Source organism: Acinonyx jubatus, chromosome B3, assembly GCF_027475565.1.
Source record: "Acinonyx jubatus isolate Ajub_Pintada_27869175 chromosome B3, VMU_Ajub_asm_v1.0, whole genome shotgun sequence".
Classification (NCBI taxonomy): domain Eukaryota; kingdom Metazoa; phylum Chordata; class Mammalia; order Carnivora; family Felidae; genus Acinonyx; species Acinonyx jubatus.
The window spans coordinates 2,157,079-2,175,262 of NC_069386.1; the positions used below are offsets into that span (position 1 = coordinate 2,157,079).

At 50.4% G+C, this 18,184-nt stretch overlaps 2 protein-coding genes across 4 annotated transcripts in view; both read left to right on the top strand.

The window, feature by feature from the left end:
• Nucleotides 1-10,334, top strand: part of CFAP161 (cilia and flagella associated protein 161) — a 62,114-nt gene extending 51,780 nt beyond the window's left edge. The window contains exon 10 of the mRNA XM_053223468.1: nt 10,225-10,334. The gene's annotated coding sequence lies outside the window, so the exon portion shown is untranslated. The remainder of the gene's footprint in view (nt 1-10,224) is intronic.
• IL16 (interleukin 16) overlaps nt 1-18,184 on the top strand; it is a 94,175-nt gene that overhangs the window by 14,336 nt on the left and 61,655 nt on the right. For all 3 annotated transcript variants that reach the window (XM_053223464.1, XM_027068232.2, XM_027068230.2), the window contains exon 2: nt 10,225-10,637. In XM_053223464.1, the coding sequence (XP_053079439.1) occupies nt 10,225-10,637 (413 nt within the window). The remainder of the gene's footprint in view (nt 1-10,224; nt 10,638-18,184) is intronic.

An 18,184-nucleotide genomic window follows, 5' to 3' on the forward strand; every position in this document is an offset into this window, starting at 1 on the left:
ATAATCCTGAGAGGATATACAATCTCTTACCAAAATGCAAACCAAAACCAGTCACCTTACACACACACGCGCGCACACACACACACACACACACACACACACACACACTGGCAGCTGTAGGACCACAGAGTCTGGAAAGTTCTTGCAGGCAAAAGACGCCGTGACGACGTAGAGCTGTGGGTGGTTTTGCATCTCTCTGCGTCTCCTGCCTGGAGATGGCTGATGTCAATCTCACGCCGTTGCAGTCGGTTCCCCTGGAAGGGGCCTCGGTTGTTCACTCGAGCAAGTAGCTCGGACTCTGGGTTTGTTCATTTAAAATGTTTGCGTTGTTCCTGTCTTTTATCTTTCTCCCTCCTTAGATCGAAACGAAGTAAGGTGCACCCATTTATTACTGATTTATCGTATTGCCGCTTTGTATTTTAGTTTTTTACAAAATGGGCTTTTGATAAAAATGTTCTGGTCAGTAAAATGCACGGTGACTGGTTTTCCCCCATCCCCTGGCCTGTTCTTCAGAGACCATCCTGATGACAGTTTGGTGAGGACTCTGAATTTTTCTATTTCCGAACACACGCATGTACACACACACACACACACACACACACACACACACACACACACACACGCTGTGTAGCACAGAAAGATCTACCTCATTCTTCTCCACACCTGCAGAGTACCCCGTGTCTCTTCACACTCACCCACAATAGAACACAAATACGCACGGACAACCCACCAGACTTGTGCCAGGCCTGGGGTTGCTAAGTGTTTCCTATTAGAGGTTGTCCAGGAGAAGTTACTGCACAGAGTCTATGAGGCTCTATGTGGATACATACATCTCTGAAGTTCCAAAGAGAGACTGCGGATTCTTTGGAAATGTGTGCACCACGTTGAAAACACTGAGTCACATCACACATGGGCTCACAAAATAAACCTCAGTAAATTCCAACGAATAAAAAATGTCCGGGACGCATCCTGTGGCCACGATGCAATTAAACTGGAATTTTCTATTCAAAAAATTATAAGAGAAACAAGGCTAAATCTTGGGAATTCGACCATAAGAAATTAACAATGACCACAGCGACCTTCAGAAGAAACTGGAAATCACACCTGCAATTATAGATCATTTAAAAAAATAACAATTAGAGTGCCATATTTCAAAATTCGTGGGGTTGTGGCCCCAGAGGTATTCAGAGGAGAATTTCTAGCTTTAGATAATAATGATGATGATGCCACTAGCGGCAATGACAAATAGTCAATAAATTGTATTAAGGGATTTACATCCAGTGGGATTTACATCCAGTATTTTATTATTTTGTTTTATTTACTTTATTTGATTTGATTTGATTTATTTGATTTGATTTGATTTATTTTATTTTATTTTATTTTATTTATTTTTATTATTTTTTATTTATTTTTATTATTTTTTATTTATTTTATTTTATTTATTTTTTATTTTATTATTTTGTTTTATTTATTTGATTTTATTTCTTTGATTTTATTTCTTTGATTTTATTTCTTTGATTTTATTTTATTATTTTGTTTTATTTATTTGTTTTGATTTATTTTATTTGATTTTATTATTTTGTTTTATTTATTTTATTTTATTATTTTGTTTTATTTATTTTATTCCATTTTATTTATTTTTTTATTTTGTTTTATTTATTTCCTTTATTTTATTTTATATTATTTTATTTATTTTATTTTTACATGTGAGATCTTGCCAGTTATGAGATAAATATGTAAGATTCATAACTTACATATAAGTAACCATTTTACAAATGGTTCCGTTCAAAAAAGAAACAAAAGGGCTGGGGAACAAACATAATCAGAGACATTTAGAACCTATATAAAGAAGAATATAAAATTTGTTTGAAGGTTTGAAAGGAAAATCTGAGCAAATATTAAAAAAAAAAAGACAAAATAATTAAGAACGGTTCTTGGTCCTCCCTAAATTTGTCTGTAAATCCAAGGAAATCTTCATAAAAACTTCAAGCAGACATTTTAGAACCTGAGGGAATCATTGTGAGGTTCCCCAGAACTGCTTGTTGACAAAAATCAGCCATAAATTTCAATTTTGTTCCTCCAAATAGGAACCTTTATTTTTCTGGTTTGAAGTCTGATACATGATGGCTGTAAAAGGAAATAGGCCCTAGGAAATTAGTTAAACACAAAGGAAAGGCTGTCTGTATATCCCATCCCCCAGCACTTTATGCACCTTCCAAAACAAAAAAGTTATTAACAGTTCAGTGTTCGCTAATCCAAGTCCATTTCTGTAAATAAACCTAGTCTTGAGGCCTATTTTACGGTGTTTCTTTATATATCGGAACATATGGCGGACCTCTTTCCACGTCCACCCATGGAGATTTGTCGTAGCCGTCTTACTGGGTGGGAATGTTCTGGAAAGTGTCTAACATGGTCTCTCACTCATGGACTTTTAGGTTGTTTCCACTGTTTTACTTTTTTTGAGTGATTTGGGTTTTTTTTTTTTTTTTTTTTTTTTGGTCCATACTCTATGTCAGGCATTAAGCTAGGTAGTACCTCTTGGAGGTATTTTCTTTGGGGCTCTGGGCGGTTAGCATGGTCGTCTCTGCTCTGCAGGCCGTTGGCTAAGCTGCAAAGATGTTGAACACCGGGCTTGAGGCTGCACAGGTGAGCGGCACACTGGGTGTGCAAACTAAGGTGGCCTGTGGGTCCCAGCCCTCAGCTGGTACATTTGTGCTCCTGCCTGTCCCTCTGGCCAATGACAAACACCATCGTGTGTGGCTTTGTGCCGCTGGCTACCCGCTTCAGGTGCAACAGCATTTCCTGGGTGTGTCCCTGTTTGAAGCCCTGTTCCAGGCACCTGGATTTAATGGGGAGTAGACCTTAGCCAATCCCATCCGAAGAGTGACCGGTGGATGTGCCTTTCTTGAATGTATCTAGATCCTTCTTGAGATTACTTATATCTTCAGCCTTTACCACGTTACAGGGAATACACACTCAGAGGGAAAGTTCTGTCTTGCTTTGTCCTTTGTCTTAGAGGCCTGGGTCTTGGGGAGGGCATCCTGATGACCCCACTTGTGCCCACACATGGATGAATAAGACGGCCTTCCAGGCTGCTGGAAGGTGAAGGGCTTCTCTTGGGTCTTACACATGTTCTAGGCTCTTCCAGCAAAGCAGGTTCTGGAATATCTGTGTGGGGGTGGGGGGAGAACCTGCTGTGAGCTCCATGTCACTATGATGTTAGTCAGCTACATGGGGTCCTTCATTCTGTGGTCCTAGGTGGGATGTTTTCCCTGGTATTAGTCAACAGAACCAATGGGTGGGTGGGTGGATGGATGGATGGATGAATGGATAGATAATGGAAGGATCGATGGAAGGAAGGATGGATGGATGGGTAGATGGATGGATGGATGCATGGATAGGTGGATGGATGGATGGACAGACAGAGGGATGGATGGACAGATAGACAGACGGACAGATGGATGGATGGATAGGTAAAGGGATGGATGGATGGATGGATGGATGGATGGATGGATGGATGGTTGGATGGATAGATGATGGAAGGATAGATGGAAGGAATGATGGATGGATGGATGGATGGATGGATAGGTGGATAGATGGATGCATGGGTAGGTGGATGGATGGATGAACAGATGGATGGATGGACGGATGGATGGATGGATGGATAGATGATGGAAGGATGGATGGAAGGAAGGATGGATGGATGCATGCATGCATGGATAGGTGGATGGATGGATGCATGGATAGGTGGATGGATGGACGGACAGATGGATGGATGGATGGTTGGATGGATAGATGATGGAAGGATGGATGGAAGGAAGGATGGATGGATGGGTGGATGGATGGATGGATGCATGGATAGGTGGATGGATGGATGGACAGATAGATGGATGGATGCATGATGGAAGGATGGATGGAAGGAAGGATGGATGGATGCATGCATGCATGGATAGGTGGATGGATGGACAGACAGATGGATGGATGGAAGGATGGATGGATGGATGGATGGATGGATGGATGGACGGATGGAAGGAAGGATGGATGGATGGATGGATGGAAGGATGGATGGATGGAAGGATGGATGGATGGATAGGTGGATGGATGGATGGCTGGAAGGACGGATGGATGGATGGATGGATGGTTGAATGGATGGATGGATGGATGGGTGGAGAGATAGATAGATAGATAGATAGATAGATAGATAGATAGATAGATAGTTGATACAGAGAGATAGATGAGAAAGACAGATTAAGAAAGAGATGTATTCTGAGGGGTTGGCCCACATGATTATGGAGACTGAGAAGTCCCACGATCTGCCACCCACAAGCTGGAGGCCCAGGAGAGCCGGGGGTGTAGTCCAGTCCAAGCCCACGGCCCCTGAGAACTGGGCAGCCAGTGGTGTAAGCCCTGGTCTGAGTCCAAAGGCTCAAGAACCAGAAGTATGGACGTCCCATGTCCGAGGAGAAGAGGGACGTCCGAGGTCCTGTAGAGCAACATTGCCTTCCTCTGCCTTTTGTTCCCTTCAGGCCCCTGAGGAACTGGATGACGCCCACCTGTTTTACTCTGTCTCTGATTCAAATGCTCATCTCTTCCGGAAACACCCTCACAGACACACCCACAAATAATGTTTTACCAGCTGCATGGGCGTCCCTTACCCCACTTGGGCTGACACATAAAGTTCACCAGCATACATTTGGCCTTGGACTGGCGTAGGGAAGCTTCGTTGGAAGGGACCTTCGAGATGCTCACCTACCACTCATTCATTCACCGAACGTGCCGATGCCTACACCCGGCCAAGCCCCAGCAGAGCTCCGGGGGCATGGTATTAGGGAGCCATCCCCTCCAGCAGGTGACAGTGGCGGGGGTGAATGAGCACAGGTGTAGAACCTGCTCACTGCCACCGGCTGGGAAACGGGCCCAGAGGTGCCTTGCTGTCTGTCCAGTCCCGTGCCCTCCCCGTGCCCCCCACACCCACAACAGGTCCCAGCCACAGGCCGGAAAGAGAAGGACCACAAATGTCTCCTCCCTGCACCCCCCCCCATCTTATCTCTGAGTCATTCTTCAATTCAAGACAGAAAATACCCCCCGGGCCAGAGTGACCACACTTTAAAAATTGCCTTTGATAGAAGACACTGTCGGGGAATTCAGAAATTCGAAACACATTTAGTCAACTAGTTCCCCTTTCTCCATATGGTGATTTACCCTCACAAAGTCCTCTAGTGAATTCAGTGTATTTTAACCAGATGGAGACACTGTGGCCTTTCGTCCAGTAAGTTAGCTGTGCCCAGCGTAGTGACAGACGCGTCATGATTTTCAACAAGTGTTTGCTGAATGGAACAAACGGGAAGGAAGGAAGGGAGGAAGGGAGGGAGGGAAGGAGGGCTGACCCTGCTCCCCAGCACCGTCTAGAAGTTTTTCAAACTCCTTTAAAGGAGGAACTAGCCATTTCTTTGCACGTTGGCTCTAACCTTTTGGCTTTGCTCTTTTCAAAAAACACATTTTTTAATGTTTATTTATTTTTGAGAGAGAGAGAGAGAGAGAGAGAGGGAGAGGGGGACACAGAATCCGAAGCAGGATCCAGGCTCCAAGCTGTCAGCACACAGCCCAGTGCGGGGCTCGAACTCACAGACCGTGAGACCATGACCTGAGCTGAAGTCGGACGCTCGACAGACTGAGCCACCCAGGTGCCCCTGACTTTGCATTTTCTATAGGGATGACGGTGCAGTCACTGTTGGCCGAAGGGCCGCTGAGAACGTGATGCTGTGTCAGTCCTTACCCTGCCTGGGGGCACCCTGCCTTGGGGGGGGGGGTTCTGTGGAAGATGTAAGGGAGGAGCGAGTGCCATCACGGTTGAGAGGGAAAGGCCTTCAGGGAGCAGGAGAACCCTTTCCTGGGGCAAAGCCAGATCTTCTGGGTTCTTCTTCCGGAAGTGAAAGCAGCTGGTCCCATTAGCATAGCCATGCTGGAAACCTCTGCGCTTCCCCAGGAAGCCTCTGGAAGAGACTCCTAACGTTGTCTTATGGAGGACTCACTAGGGGCAGAGAAAACCCCACAAGAGCCCGGCAAGTGCTCCCGGAGCCTGGGGCCAAATCAGAGAGGGCACGTCTGTCCATCCTGGAAGAACTCTGGACGGGTTGCTTGCACTGGGGAAGGCACAGGCTTGTCCCCAAGCTCTGCCGACATTTGGTCCCATTGGGAGCAGTAGCTGGTCCCCGTGTCCTGAGCACAGTTACCGAGGCTAAGAGGAACCATGTGACCACAGCACTGTGTTTCCAATTATTCTCTCTCCCTTCTTTCTCCCTCGGTCCCTCGCTGCCAGGCCTAGGGGGAAGGCAGTCTCCCACAGAAGTCCAATTCTGGCCACTTCACTACAACCCTTTGCAATGATTCCCTCCCTGTTTTACATTTTCCATAAAAACAAAGCTCGTTTTGAAAACCGTCTGTGCTCCGGACCAAAGGGCTCCCCCCGCTTGCCCCCAGCACATCGCCAGCCTCCCATCCCATGGCCACGGCCACCTCACACGAGAGCGAAGGCTGCAGAGGGTCACGGTTCCCTCTGGAAAAGTTTATTTTTAAAAACTGACGGTACTCATGTGTCACTCCTGCAAATGGTCCGCCGGGACCAGCACAGATTCCACCGAGGAGTCTGAGCCGTCTGCTCTCCTAAATCCCACAGGCAGCCAGCTTTTCCACCCGCTGAGTGAAACACACAGCCTTTCACCTGGTCCCGAAGTCCCTAGATGTCTGTGTCCTGGAAAGTGCACAGCGGGTGAGCTTATGGTGGGTTGGGGGAGAATGTGGACGGGAAGAGAATTGGGTTTGCACCCTAAGAATCCATGCGGGTGGTGACAAAGCTCGGTGGGAAAAAAACACAGAGGCTTTTATGCCAGAGCCCGGTGCCGGAGGGGAGAGTTTCGGTTTGACTGCGGATGACTGGCTCCTCTCCTAGGCTTGGGGTGGGATAAAAGATGTTTGGAGAAGCCTCTTGGTCCCTGGATGTCACTGCTTTCCTTTTAGTCTCAGAGAGAAGAACAACCATTCCAGGAGGAGTTTTTTCTTTTAGGCAAAAAGAGAAGTCTATTAGTTTGTGTAAGTAAACAGATAGGATAGCATCAGGCATGGCTGGATCCAGGTGCTCATAGTATATCATTTGAATTCTTCCCTCTTGCTCACTCTTGCTCTTTCTCTCTGTCCTCCTTCCTTCCTCTCTTCTTGTCCCCCAACCTCTGTGAGTTCTGGACTTTCTGTGTTGGCCCAACTCTCGGCAGCTCTACTCACGCAGTGGCCCTCAGTAACTCCGTGTTTATACCCTCCCTGTTTAGTACCGGTGCAAGTCCAGAAGGCTCTTTAACACAAAGCTTTGATTATCCTTCGGCCTTTCAAAAGCTTGATGGACCAGGGCTGCCTATGAGAAGCACACACACACACACACACACACACACACACACACACACACACACAACCTCCTCCTCCATGAGGCCCAGGTGGATTGTGGGGAGTCCTAATAAAGTCAAACAAAATGCAAAGTAGTTTGGTCATAAGGATATAAATACTTACCGCAAGGTTTGCATTGCGAGTTGCTAGTTCTGGGAAGTTGAACTGACAGAATGGAAGGAGCTCCTGTTTCTGGGGGCCGGTGGCCGGAAGGAGAGCATCTTCCATTGGGACTCGAAAGGTGCCGTCTGGAAGTAAAGAGAAGGGGGGAAAAACCCCACTAAACAGCTTGAATTCTATGCATCCTTCAGCCAACAGATCTGAGCATTGAACTTCTGGTTCCAGTAATTCCCTCGCGAAACGAAGCAGGTTCCAGGCCAGCAGACTGTGCCCCCTGGACCCGGGTTCGTGACTTTGGGCCACATAGGTTGCAGAACTGATACAGCGAGAGTTCCCGCGGTTTCAGGGGAAGGAAGCAGACTGTGGGCTGGGGGCTCGCAGGGAGGTGAGTGTTAGGACAGAAAGTGCAGAGAGGGAAACGTCTGTTCAGGAAGATAAGAAGCGATAATATTCCACCGCCACCGTGGTGCCGAGGATAACCGGGGACCCTCACAAATCTGTTAGGATAGTAGGTCTCCCGTTTAGTATCCTCACCTGAGCAAAAGACAGAGGAAGAAAAAGAGAGGCTGTGGGTCGACAGGCAGTTTTTCAAAGGCAGAAACGACCTGGCTGTGTTCGCACGCTGCTGCTGGAGACCCGGCACGGAGGAGACATCGGGTGACCTGCCCGTGACAGTCCCACTGCTGGTTTTGGTCCTGCTCTCACCGAGTCCTAGCTGCGTGATCTTGAGAGAGTGACTTAACCTCTCTGTGCCTCCACCCGCTGCGGGAGGGGGGTCCAGGGAACGGACGGCGGGCCAGCCTCCCGAGGCGGGCGGAGGTCCGGATGCAGAGGGCGTGTAGGGGGTGGATGGGCGGGGGCAAAGGCATTTGTAGACGGTAGAAAGTCGTGGGCATCGCTCACTGGCAGCTTCTACGTTTCCGTGAAACGGCAGGCGACCTTATCTGTTCGTGACAGGGAGTGAGGGACTCTAGTCATTGTTGACGAGGGTTTACCATCAGGCTGACTCTGGAAACGGCCGGAGCTGGGGGCCTGGAGGGCGGCCGCACGTGTCTCACAGCCCCGGGCTGCTCAGGAGAGGGGGTGTCCCCTGCAGGGCTCGGGATGCTGCGGCCAGGATGGGGGTCAGCAACGGTCTGGCTCTGAGGTCTCTATCGCTTAAAATAGAAGGATCCGTGGGGCGCCTGGGGGGGCTCAGTCGGTTGAGCCTCCGACTTCGGCTCAGGTCATGATCTCGCGGCGCGTGGGTTCGAGCCCCGCGTCAGGCTCTGTGCCGACGGCTCGGACCCTGGGAGCCCGCTTGGGATTCTGTGTCTCCCTCTCTCTCTGCCCCTCCCCAGCTCATGCTCTGTCTTTCAATAATAAATAAATGTTGAACAAAAAAGAAAGAAAGAAGGATGCAGAGCACAGGGCTTTGAGATCCTGGCACGAGGGTGCGAGACGGAATGCGCCCGTGTTGAGTTGACCTATACTCCAGCCTCCAGAGCAATCTTCCCCGGATGCATTCTTCCGTCCGCTTTAATTCGCTGCTGTGGGTTGCTAGAAATGGCTGGTGAATAACTCAGTACAATTAAAAGGCTAATACAGAAAACAGTCCATTTGTGCCAGTCGGGTGTCGGACAACAGCCGTCTTTGAAGAGCGACCCCTCTGCGGGGGCTCTGAAAGGCTTGTATTCAGCGAAAGCGTGCACGGTCTCCGCTTTTCCTTACTGGATGCTGGCTGTGCGCGAACAGCGGGGGCATAGCACGCTGCCCTGGCGACAGCTCCGCTCTGTGGCTTGGACCCGAGTCGGGACCTGTTCGGATGGATGGACCCCTTTGGCCACCTGCCTCCCGGAAACTGAAGCCCGCGGGAGGCGCCTCCTTGGCCAAGCTGAGCCGGGCCGGGCCGAGACAGACGTGTTGACCGATGGCGCAAAAGAAGCCGGTGCCTGGCCCGTCAGGCTGTGAGGTGGGGGGCGGAGGGGGGGGGCGCTGACGGAGCTGGAGCCCTGGCGGGGGAAGGGCATGTTGGTTTGCCAGGTGCCTGCTGCCTGCGAGGCCCCGACCCTTCCCTCGCGCTACCTTCTTTGACGCTCACATCGACCGTGGCGGGTCGGCCCCGGACGGCGCTCCCAACGGGGTCCCGGGTTCTGCGTCTGGGAAGGGGGCGCCCAAGGCAGCAGCGCTCAGCAGACTGGGCTCCTGGATCTGGGCTTTCTCCGGAGGTGCTGCGGGACTCACCGGGGGTAGAGAGAGGGGACGGGCAGCGGCACCCCCACCCCCACCCCGTCCCCCGACCCGCTCTGTAGACCCGAGCCCCTGCCAAGTCGTCGGAAGTGCAGATGTCACAACGCACGGGCCTCCATCATCTCCAAAACCGTCCCGTGGCCCCGCTTCTTCCGCCGGTGGCTTGGGGGCTGCGTTTCCCCTCTGGTGCCTCAGTTTCCCCACCTGCAGAGTGAGGGTGTGGATGCGAGAAGCCCTGGTCTCCACGGTCCTGGGAATGGAGGGCGTGGCAAGCACGCGGGGTCACGGGGCCCCCACCCGGCCGGCCACGTGGACAGGCCAGAGCCACGGTCTGCCCTGCTTCACGGGCACGGCACCCACGGCTCCGTACCAGGGCCCTCGTCTGGCTCCGCCTGTCACGGGCAAGTCACACGGCCTCTTTCCGCTTCCTCTTTCCTCCAGGGCGCGACAAAGCGGTGGCCAAGCCCAGCCCGGCCAGCGCCCGCCAGCCGAGGGCTGCGGGCCAGGAGAAAACGAAGGGCAGCGCCGCGGCGTCTCTGAGGATGGACCCGCACGGCCGCGCTGGCAGGAGCAGGAAGTCCGCGAAACTGCGGTCTGTCTCCCGCTCCCTGATGCTCTGTCACGCTAAGACCAGCGACGACGGCTCGAGCCCCGACGAGAAGTACCCCGATCCCTTTGAGATGCCCCTGGGCCAGGGCAGGGAGCGGATTTTCCACTCGTCGGTGCAGCTGGCGGACACATCGGAGGCCGGGCCTGGCAGCCTTCCTGATCTAACGCCGGCCTCGGAGGCGGCTCAGCTCCACGCCGCTGGGGGCGATCGAGGCAAGAACTGTAGGAGGATGTTGTTCCTGAAGGTAGGCCCGGGACCCGCGGGGCCGGAAGGCTCTGTGGTTGGCTTTGGGTGCTCCGAATTAAAGCCTGTGAACCAGGGCTCACTGGAACGAGAACGATGAGCGTGGCAGTGAATCGGGCTCAGTTAACCTTCTCGCTTGAGCGATGGGGGGAGACGCTGTGTCAGGGGGCGGTAACGGAGCCTGGGTCCCTGCTGGAAATCGCAAAGCGCGTGGTCGGTGCACTTGGAAGGGTTCCTCTCTGTCTCCGGCATGTGCTGGGCGGCTCCCGTCACCCCCAGTAGAGAACCTGACGGGGACTGACTCCCAGGGCCAGGGCAGAGGAGACCTGGGTCACACAGGGCAGGGAGGAGAGGGTCAGTGCACTCGCCCCCTGGGTGCGGAGCGTGAGCATTTTCCCACGCGGGCGTGAGCACTGGAGCTGGCCAGAGGGGCCATCGTGAAGGCCGAGGGGGAAGCGAGGTGGTGTTCGCAGACCCGCCAAAGTTCAGAATGTCTTCTCTTCTGTTAGACCCTATTTCAAGTCGTGTTATCCCAGCGAGATGGAAACTGCGGGGGACGGAGGCTGCTCGAGGTATTTTACTCTGTCCAGGACTGTGCCTTCAGCCTTCCATCGAAGGTGGCCTTTCCCAAGGGTCCAGGCGGCCCTGAACCTTGGAGCTCGTGCGGCTCACCCAGCCCGGAAGGGTTTCTCCCACGCCTACTGCTGAGTCCCCCCGGGCACGGTCATACGATTGTCCACAGAAACCAGGGAAGGCCTTCCACTCCCCGCAGAGGGGGTCCAGGACCTTTGCACAACTTGCTTCCTTGAGGAGGAAAGGAATAGCTTAACGTGTATACGATAAACAGGATCACGGAACATTATCTGGCAGGCTAGCAGGCCCGACCCCGCGGTGGGGATGTCCAGACGTAAGCTGCTTCCCCAAAGGCCTCGCCCAGCCCGGCATGCTCCGTCCTGCTCCGTCACCCACGATGTGACTTCTGTAGGTGCGACCTGAGTAGGGCCGAAGGAGGGACCAGCGTCCCACGGGTTGGGGGAGCCTGGCTAGGCTCCTCGTTTGCCACGAATGATGCCAAGAATTTATTTACTTAGTTAGTTAGTTTTGAGACAGAGACAGAGAGAGAGAGAGAGAGTGGGGGAGGCGCAGAGAGAGAGAGAGAGAGAGAGAGAGAGGAGGAGAGAGAATGCCAAGCAGGCCCCTCGCTGTCAGCTCAGAGCCTGACGTGGGGCTCGACCTCATGAAACTGTGAGATCACGACCTGAGCCGAAAGCAAGAGTCAGACGCTTCACTGACTGAGCCCCCCCCGGGCACCCCTAAGCATCAAGTTTATTAATGATGATACCACGGTAGCCAGGTGAGAGCCCAGATAAGTGAAATTCAGACATCATTTTGAGATTCCAACAGGCTCCTAGAATGAATTAATTCTTGTGCTTCTCCTTAATCGCACAAGTATTTCCTGTGACCTGTTGCACGCCCGGCCCTGTGGGATCCAGTCGCCGCCCTCAAGGATCGTGTTTAAAGCGGATTAAAAAGGGCTGTAAGGAGGCTCCCAAGGAGGGAGGCGTCCCCGGAGCTGGGATCGCACATTCGGTGTTTGCAGAGCACCCACCTAGGCCAGGCCGTTGCCGGGGGGGGCAGGGGAGACAAGCAGGCTCAGTCCCTGGCCGCACACAACTGTATTCTGGCCCGGGGGGTGGGGAGGGGACAGATGTTAACACCTTTGTGATAGGATGTGACACAGTGAAGGGCTCTGAAGAAATCTTACGCGGGAGCAGGAGACGGTGATGAGGGGAGCTCACTGTCCTTTTCTAGAAGGTGCCCACGAAGGCTTCTGTGAGGAAGTGACATGTGAGCAGGGACCTGGGAGAGGTGGATGAGTGAGTCATATGAACATTTCAGGCAGGGAAGAGCATTTCAGGCGGAGGGAACAGCATGTGCAAAGTCACGAAGGAAGGAGTGATTTGCAGCGGTGGGAAGAGTGTCCCTTGGAGGGGGGGCAGGTTGTGGTCGGAAGGGGTGGGGGAGTGAGCAAGAGTTGTAGCTTCTGCGGTGCTCATGGAGGCAGGGACGGCACACGTGTGTCCTGCTTCAGGGTGTGGGTGCAGACATGGAGGGGCGGTCACGGGATGTGCGGCTCTGTCTGTAGACGGGCACCCTGGAGGAGGTGTCTGTGGAAGGCAGGATATGCAAGTAAGGAAGTCGAGATCGCAGGGCGTGGTGTGAGTGAGCAGAGGGGCGTCAGCGGAGGCTGGGAGGTGCGGAAGGGGTGCACCTGTTGCAGGCAGGGATGGGGTGATGTGCACAGTTGAGTCACGTTGGAGACAAGGGTGAACTGGGAAGGCAGAGAGGGAAGGGAAGGGAACTGGGAAGGACAAGCTTGGAACCCGAGCTTTCTCGGTTTCCTTTCGCAGGAGCACAGGTGATCTCAAACCATCCACGAGTGCATTCTAAGCAAGCGAGGGTTTCATATGAAAAGTGCCAGGGTATAAAGGTCAAAGGTGGCAGCTGTCCCAGGGTCCTTCCTGGGGGAACCTCAATACCGAATGACACCCCCGCTCCCCACCTTCTCCCAGGGACACTCTGGTCCCCGCCCCAGCTCCTGCCCCGCCCTGCACCCAGGCGGGGCTCCGTTGGCCCCGATGGACGTCTCAGCCTCCAGCAATGCCATGGTTACACTGATTTCAAAACAACATCTGGAAAGAGTTCCTGTGACATCAGCCTCTGCTCTAGAAACGCCTAATATAAAAATTAAAGAAGAGGAAGTTCGATACACAGCCAAATGAGAAACAAGCCATACTGGCTGCGTTGCGTTTGGCACGAGGGGGACTGAGGAAGTCACTGCCCAGGGTCGTGCCAGAGCCGCGCGGGGACGCACAGAGAACTGTGGGTGCCGTACAGGCGCCTGCGGGCCCCCTTCTCCGGGGGGCGCGTCCGGGGCCCCTGGGGATGAAGTCACGTGGAAGGATGTTGAAAGCCGGCCTCTCTCACCTAACCACACTCGGGGGATCAGATAGACCTTGAAAGAGGAGGAAATGCACGCACTCCTTGGCCACTCCAGACCCACTGTTTTTTGAAGGGAAAGGGGGTTTTAAAGGCCCTTTAGGGAGGGTGTGAGGTCAGAGGCAAGGAAGCTCAGGCAGGTGGGGCTGAGGCCCCGCCCACTCTGGTGGGAACCCCGTCGTTTGCTGTGCCAGTCTGCATTCCCACCAACAGTGCGAGGGGGTCCCCCTTTCTCCGCATCCTCGTCGATATTTGTTTCTTCGTGTGTCGTCGATTTTAGCCGTTCTGACAGGCGTGAGGCGATAGCTCATTGTGGTTTTGACTTGCGTTTCTCAGTCTTCTGATTTTTCTGCTGACTTTACAGTTTCACACGTGTCAGAATCCATAAAGCAAGTCAAGCACAAAAAAAACCAAACGGCCCAGGTCCCCCAGGGGGTGGGGGCAAGGGGGTCCTTTTGAAGAAATCGCTGTCTGCCGCGAGGTCACAAAGATTTTTCCCCGCGTCTCTCCCGGAAGCTGTGTTGTTTTGCCTTTCGCATTTGGATCCTTTATTCATACGAAGTTGATTTTGTACACGGTGTGAAATATATGTTTAAAATTCTTTCCTATGTGGATGTCTAATTGATCCAGCAACAGTTTTTGAAGAGCCTGTCTGGCTCTACTGAGCAGAAGTCGTGTCATAAAAAGCTCGAGAACCACCATATCTCTCTGCTGTCTATGTGTCTCTTACGTCTCACGTACCTAGCTGTGTCTTTCTGTTCTCTCATTATGAGCCATCCGTCTCTTTTTTCTTTGCACTGATATCACAGAGGGTTTGGTTTTGTTTTAGAGAGAAAAGAGAGAGCATGAGGGGGGGAGAGGGGCAGAAGGAGAGGGAGAGAGAATCTCAAGCAGACTCCGTGCTCTGCGCGGAGCCTGATGCGGGGCTCGATCCCATGATCCTGGGATCACGACCTGAGCTGAAATCAAGGGTCAGATGCTCAACCGACGGAGCCACCCGGGTGCCCCACAGAGTCTTAATTATGATAGTTTCATAATATATATATTTTTGGTCTCTGGTGAGTCTTCCAGCTTTGTTCTTCAAACGAGACTTGGTTATGCTGTTGGGATTTTCATTGCGATTGCCTCGACTCTGTAGGTGTATTTTTGAAGAGAACTGGTACCTTTCCAATATTGAATCCTCTGGTCCATTTGCCCGATAGAGCTCTCCAAAGTTTGACTCCAGCGTCTGGGTTTGTTTCTCTGCAGAGACGACCGTGTCTCCTTCCAGTCTCAAGAGGAAAGTTTCATTATTTTGCCAATAAGTCTGAAGTTTGCTGTCGTTTTGTTCTGTTCAGATACTCTTTATTGAATTGAGGAAGTTTCTTTCTATTTGCATTTGGAAGAGAGGTTTTATTTTTCCCCACGTCAATTGTCAAGTTTTTTCAAAATGACTTTTTTTCTGCATTTACTGAGACCATCATATGGGTTTTTCCTGCTTTCTTCTTAATAACGTGGGTGCATTGCACTGATAGACTTTTTAAAATGTTGAGACGACGTGGCCCCGGAATAAACCCAGTTTAGTTAAGGTCTATTATCCTTTCGATATAACTATGGATTTGGTATGTTACTATTTGGCTTACAACTTTTGCCATTTGTGTTTGTGGGAAAGATTAGCCTCAACTTTTTTTCTTGTGATGCCCTTGTCTGGTTTTCATATTATGGGTGTGCTGGCCTCACGAAATGATTTGGGAAACATTTCCCCTTTTCCATCTTTTGGAATGGTTGGACTAATCCTGGAGCTATGCTTTTTTGAATGGTTGGGAGAATTCACCTGTAAACCATTTGGACCTGGATATCTCTTCGTGGGGAGGTCTCGAATTATCATTGGATCCATTTAATAGATACAGGAATATTCGAGATTTTTATTTCTTCCTGTGTCAGCTCCGGTAACATACATTTTTGTTCTGGAAATTTTTTTTCATCTGTGTTTCTGAATTTATGAGCACAAAGTTGTTCCTAAAATCTGATCTAATCTACATTTTAATTGGAGTTTTTATTGAGATAATTATAGATTCACATGATGTCGTAAAGAACCATACAGAGAGATCCTGAGTAAACTCTCCCGGTTTCTCCCGAAGATAGCGTTTTGCCAAACTGCAGTCCAATGTCACAGCCCGCACATGACAGTGACAAGTCAGGTTACTGTGACTTCCCAGTTTTATTTACACTCATTTGTGCATGTACATGTCATTTTTGGACATGGCAGGAACTATTGTCCTTTTCTGATACTGATACTTTGTTTTTACCTCTTTCTTTTTAATGGATCTGCCGTTTCCAGAAAGGGATCAATTCTACGGTGTCTCAAAGGATCAGCTTTTGATTTCGTTGGATTTCTCTGTTCCGTGTTTTCTGTTTAATTAACCTCTGCCCTTATCCTTATTATTCCTTTCTTCTCCATTCTTCACCCCTAATGTTTTGTTCTTTTCTTCTAACTTTTTGAGATGGGAGCTTGGATCACCGATCTACGGCTTTTATTTTTTTCTAATTTATGGCTATGAACTTCCCTCTAAATTTGGTAGCTGCCTCCAAAATTTCATATTCCATATCTTCGTTATTTTAAATAGTGTACGTGTTCTCTCGTGATTTCTTATGTGGCCTGTGGTTTATTTGGAAACGTGTTGTTTAACTTTGAGGCAGGTGGGGAATTTCTACTTTCTCTGTCTCTGTATTGGTTCCTAGATGGGTTATTCTACAGTCGGAGAAGAGAATGTATCGTGAGTAACGTTAACAGTGGAAATTTGTTGAAATAGAATATATATGTTGTTGCTGGATGCCGTGTTCTATGCATGTCTGTCCTGTTAGATCACGTTCAATAATCACATTTTCCAGATCTTTTCCTCTTTTCTGATCCCATTCCTCTGTTAGTTACTGAGAGAAGTGTGTTAAAGTCTCCAAATATGATTGCGGATCTGTTTCTGCTTTTAATTCTGTCCATTTTTGCTTTCTACATTTTGAAGGCATATATTATTTGCATGGACATTTAGAATTAAAAGCAATATTTTCCTGGAGGGTTATCACCTTTGTAATTGGGAAATCTCTATCTTTTGTCTAGTTTTTGCTTAAAATTTTCGCTTAAAAATTATTTGCTATTAGTAAAGCCTAAACTACTGTCTTTTGGTTACTTTTCCCCTCTTCTTTTGATCATCAACCTGCGTTCACATATTTAAGGAGTGTCTCATGTAACTAGCATAGAATTAGGTTAATTTTCCCCCAGCTTACAATCTTTATCTTATAATTATGGGTATTATTAAAACTCGGTTTTCTCTCTTTTCTTGCCCTCTTTTAGGTTAATATATATTTTTTACTATTCCATTTCTCTTTTAGTTGGCTTGTTAGTTACACATTTTTTTTTATTATTCTTTTAATCATTAAAATATACAACCTAACTCTGAAAGTGTTAGAGTCTCATATGAATTAGTACTCTTAGTGGCTCTCAGACAATACTAAGACCTTAACACACAACTCCTTATGCACCTGCCCACTTCTTTGATATTACCGTTGTGCATTTTAATCCTATTTATGTGCAGATCCCAAGAATAGATCATAATTATTGTTCTGTAGAGTCAATATTCATTGACATTAATTCCCACGTTTACCCTCTCCATTATTGTTGATTCCTTCCTGCACTCCTTTTTTGTAAGTTTATTTACTTTTGAGAGTGAGTGCCTGCGTGTGCACAAGCAGGGGAGGGGCAGAGAGCGAGGGAGGGAGACACGGAATATGAAACAGGTTCCACACGGTCAGCGCTGAGCCCGATGCGGGACTCGATCCCACCAACCAAACAGTGAGATCAGGACCTGAGCCAAATCAAGGATGCTTAACCGACGACTGAGCCTCCGAGGCGCCCCCCTTCCTGTGTTTCTGTGTCTCTCCTGGCGATCACTGTCCTTCAAGCCCGCCTCAAGTCCAGGCGGGACGGGCCAGGAGCACAGAGGGAGCTCCACGTGCCCAATGTCTAGATATTTCAGAGTCATGAGTCAAGGTCACATACAGCTCAGAGGTTCTGTCCTCCTACCTGGACAAATGTCCCTCTGTAAGGACTTGGATAGTCAAGTTCAGACAAGTTCTCGGAGATCTGCACGGGGACACGGTGCCGTGGACAGAGCCATCTGCTGGCTGTTGGCCACTGGCCACAAGTCCCTCTGTCCTCCTGCTCCTGAACACAGGGGCCCCGCATGCGGGCCTGTGGACACCCCCGGCTCTCTAGTCATTGCCCTCCCCAAACAGCCACCCCGCCAGCCCTCCAGCCCAGGGCCACGCACACCAGTGAGGGGATAGACAGAGGGGCCACCTGGGGCTGGGGCCCGAGCGCCCCTGGATGCCCTCTGATTTGTTTCTTACTTTCTCTCCAGCTAAATATTAGCAGGTTGCCACCTAGGCCTCAAGCACTATATTTACTCACTCGGAAGCTGGCACTCCTTTTATGGCACTGTGGTGGGGGGGGGAGGGATCGGGGACTGGCCCCTAGTAATGGCTCTAGAGATACCCGTGGAGACAACGGTTGCA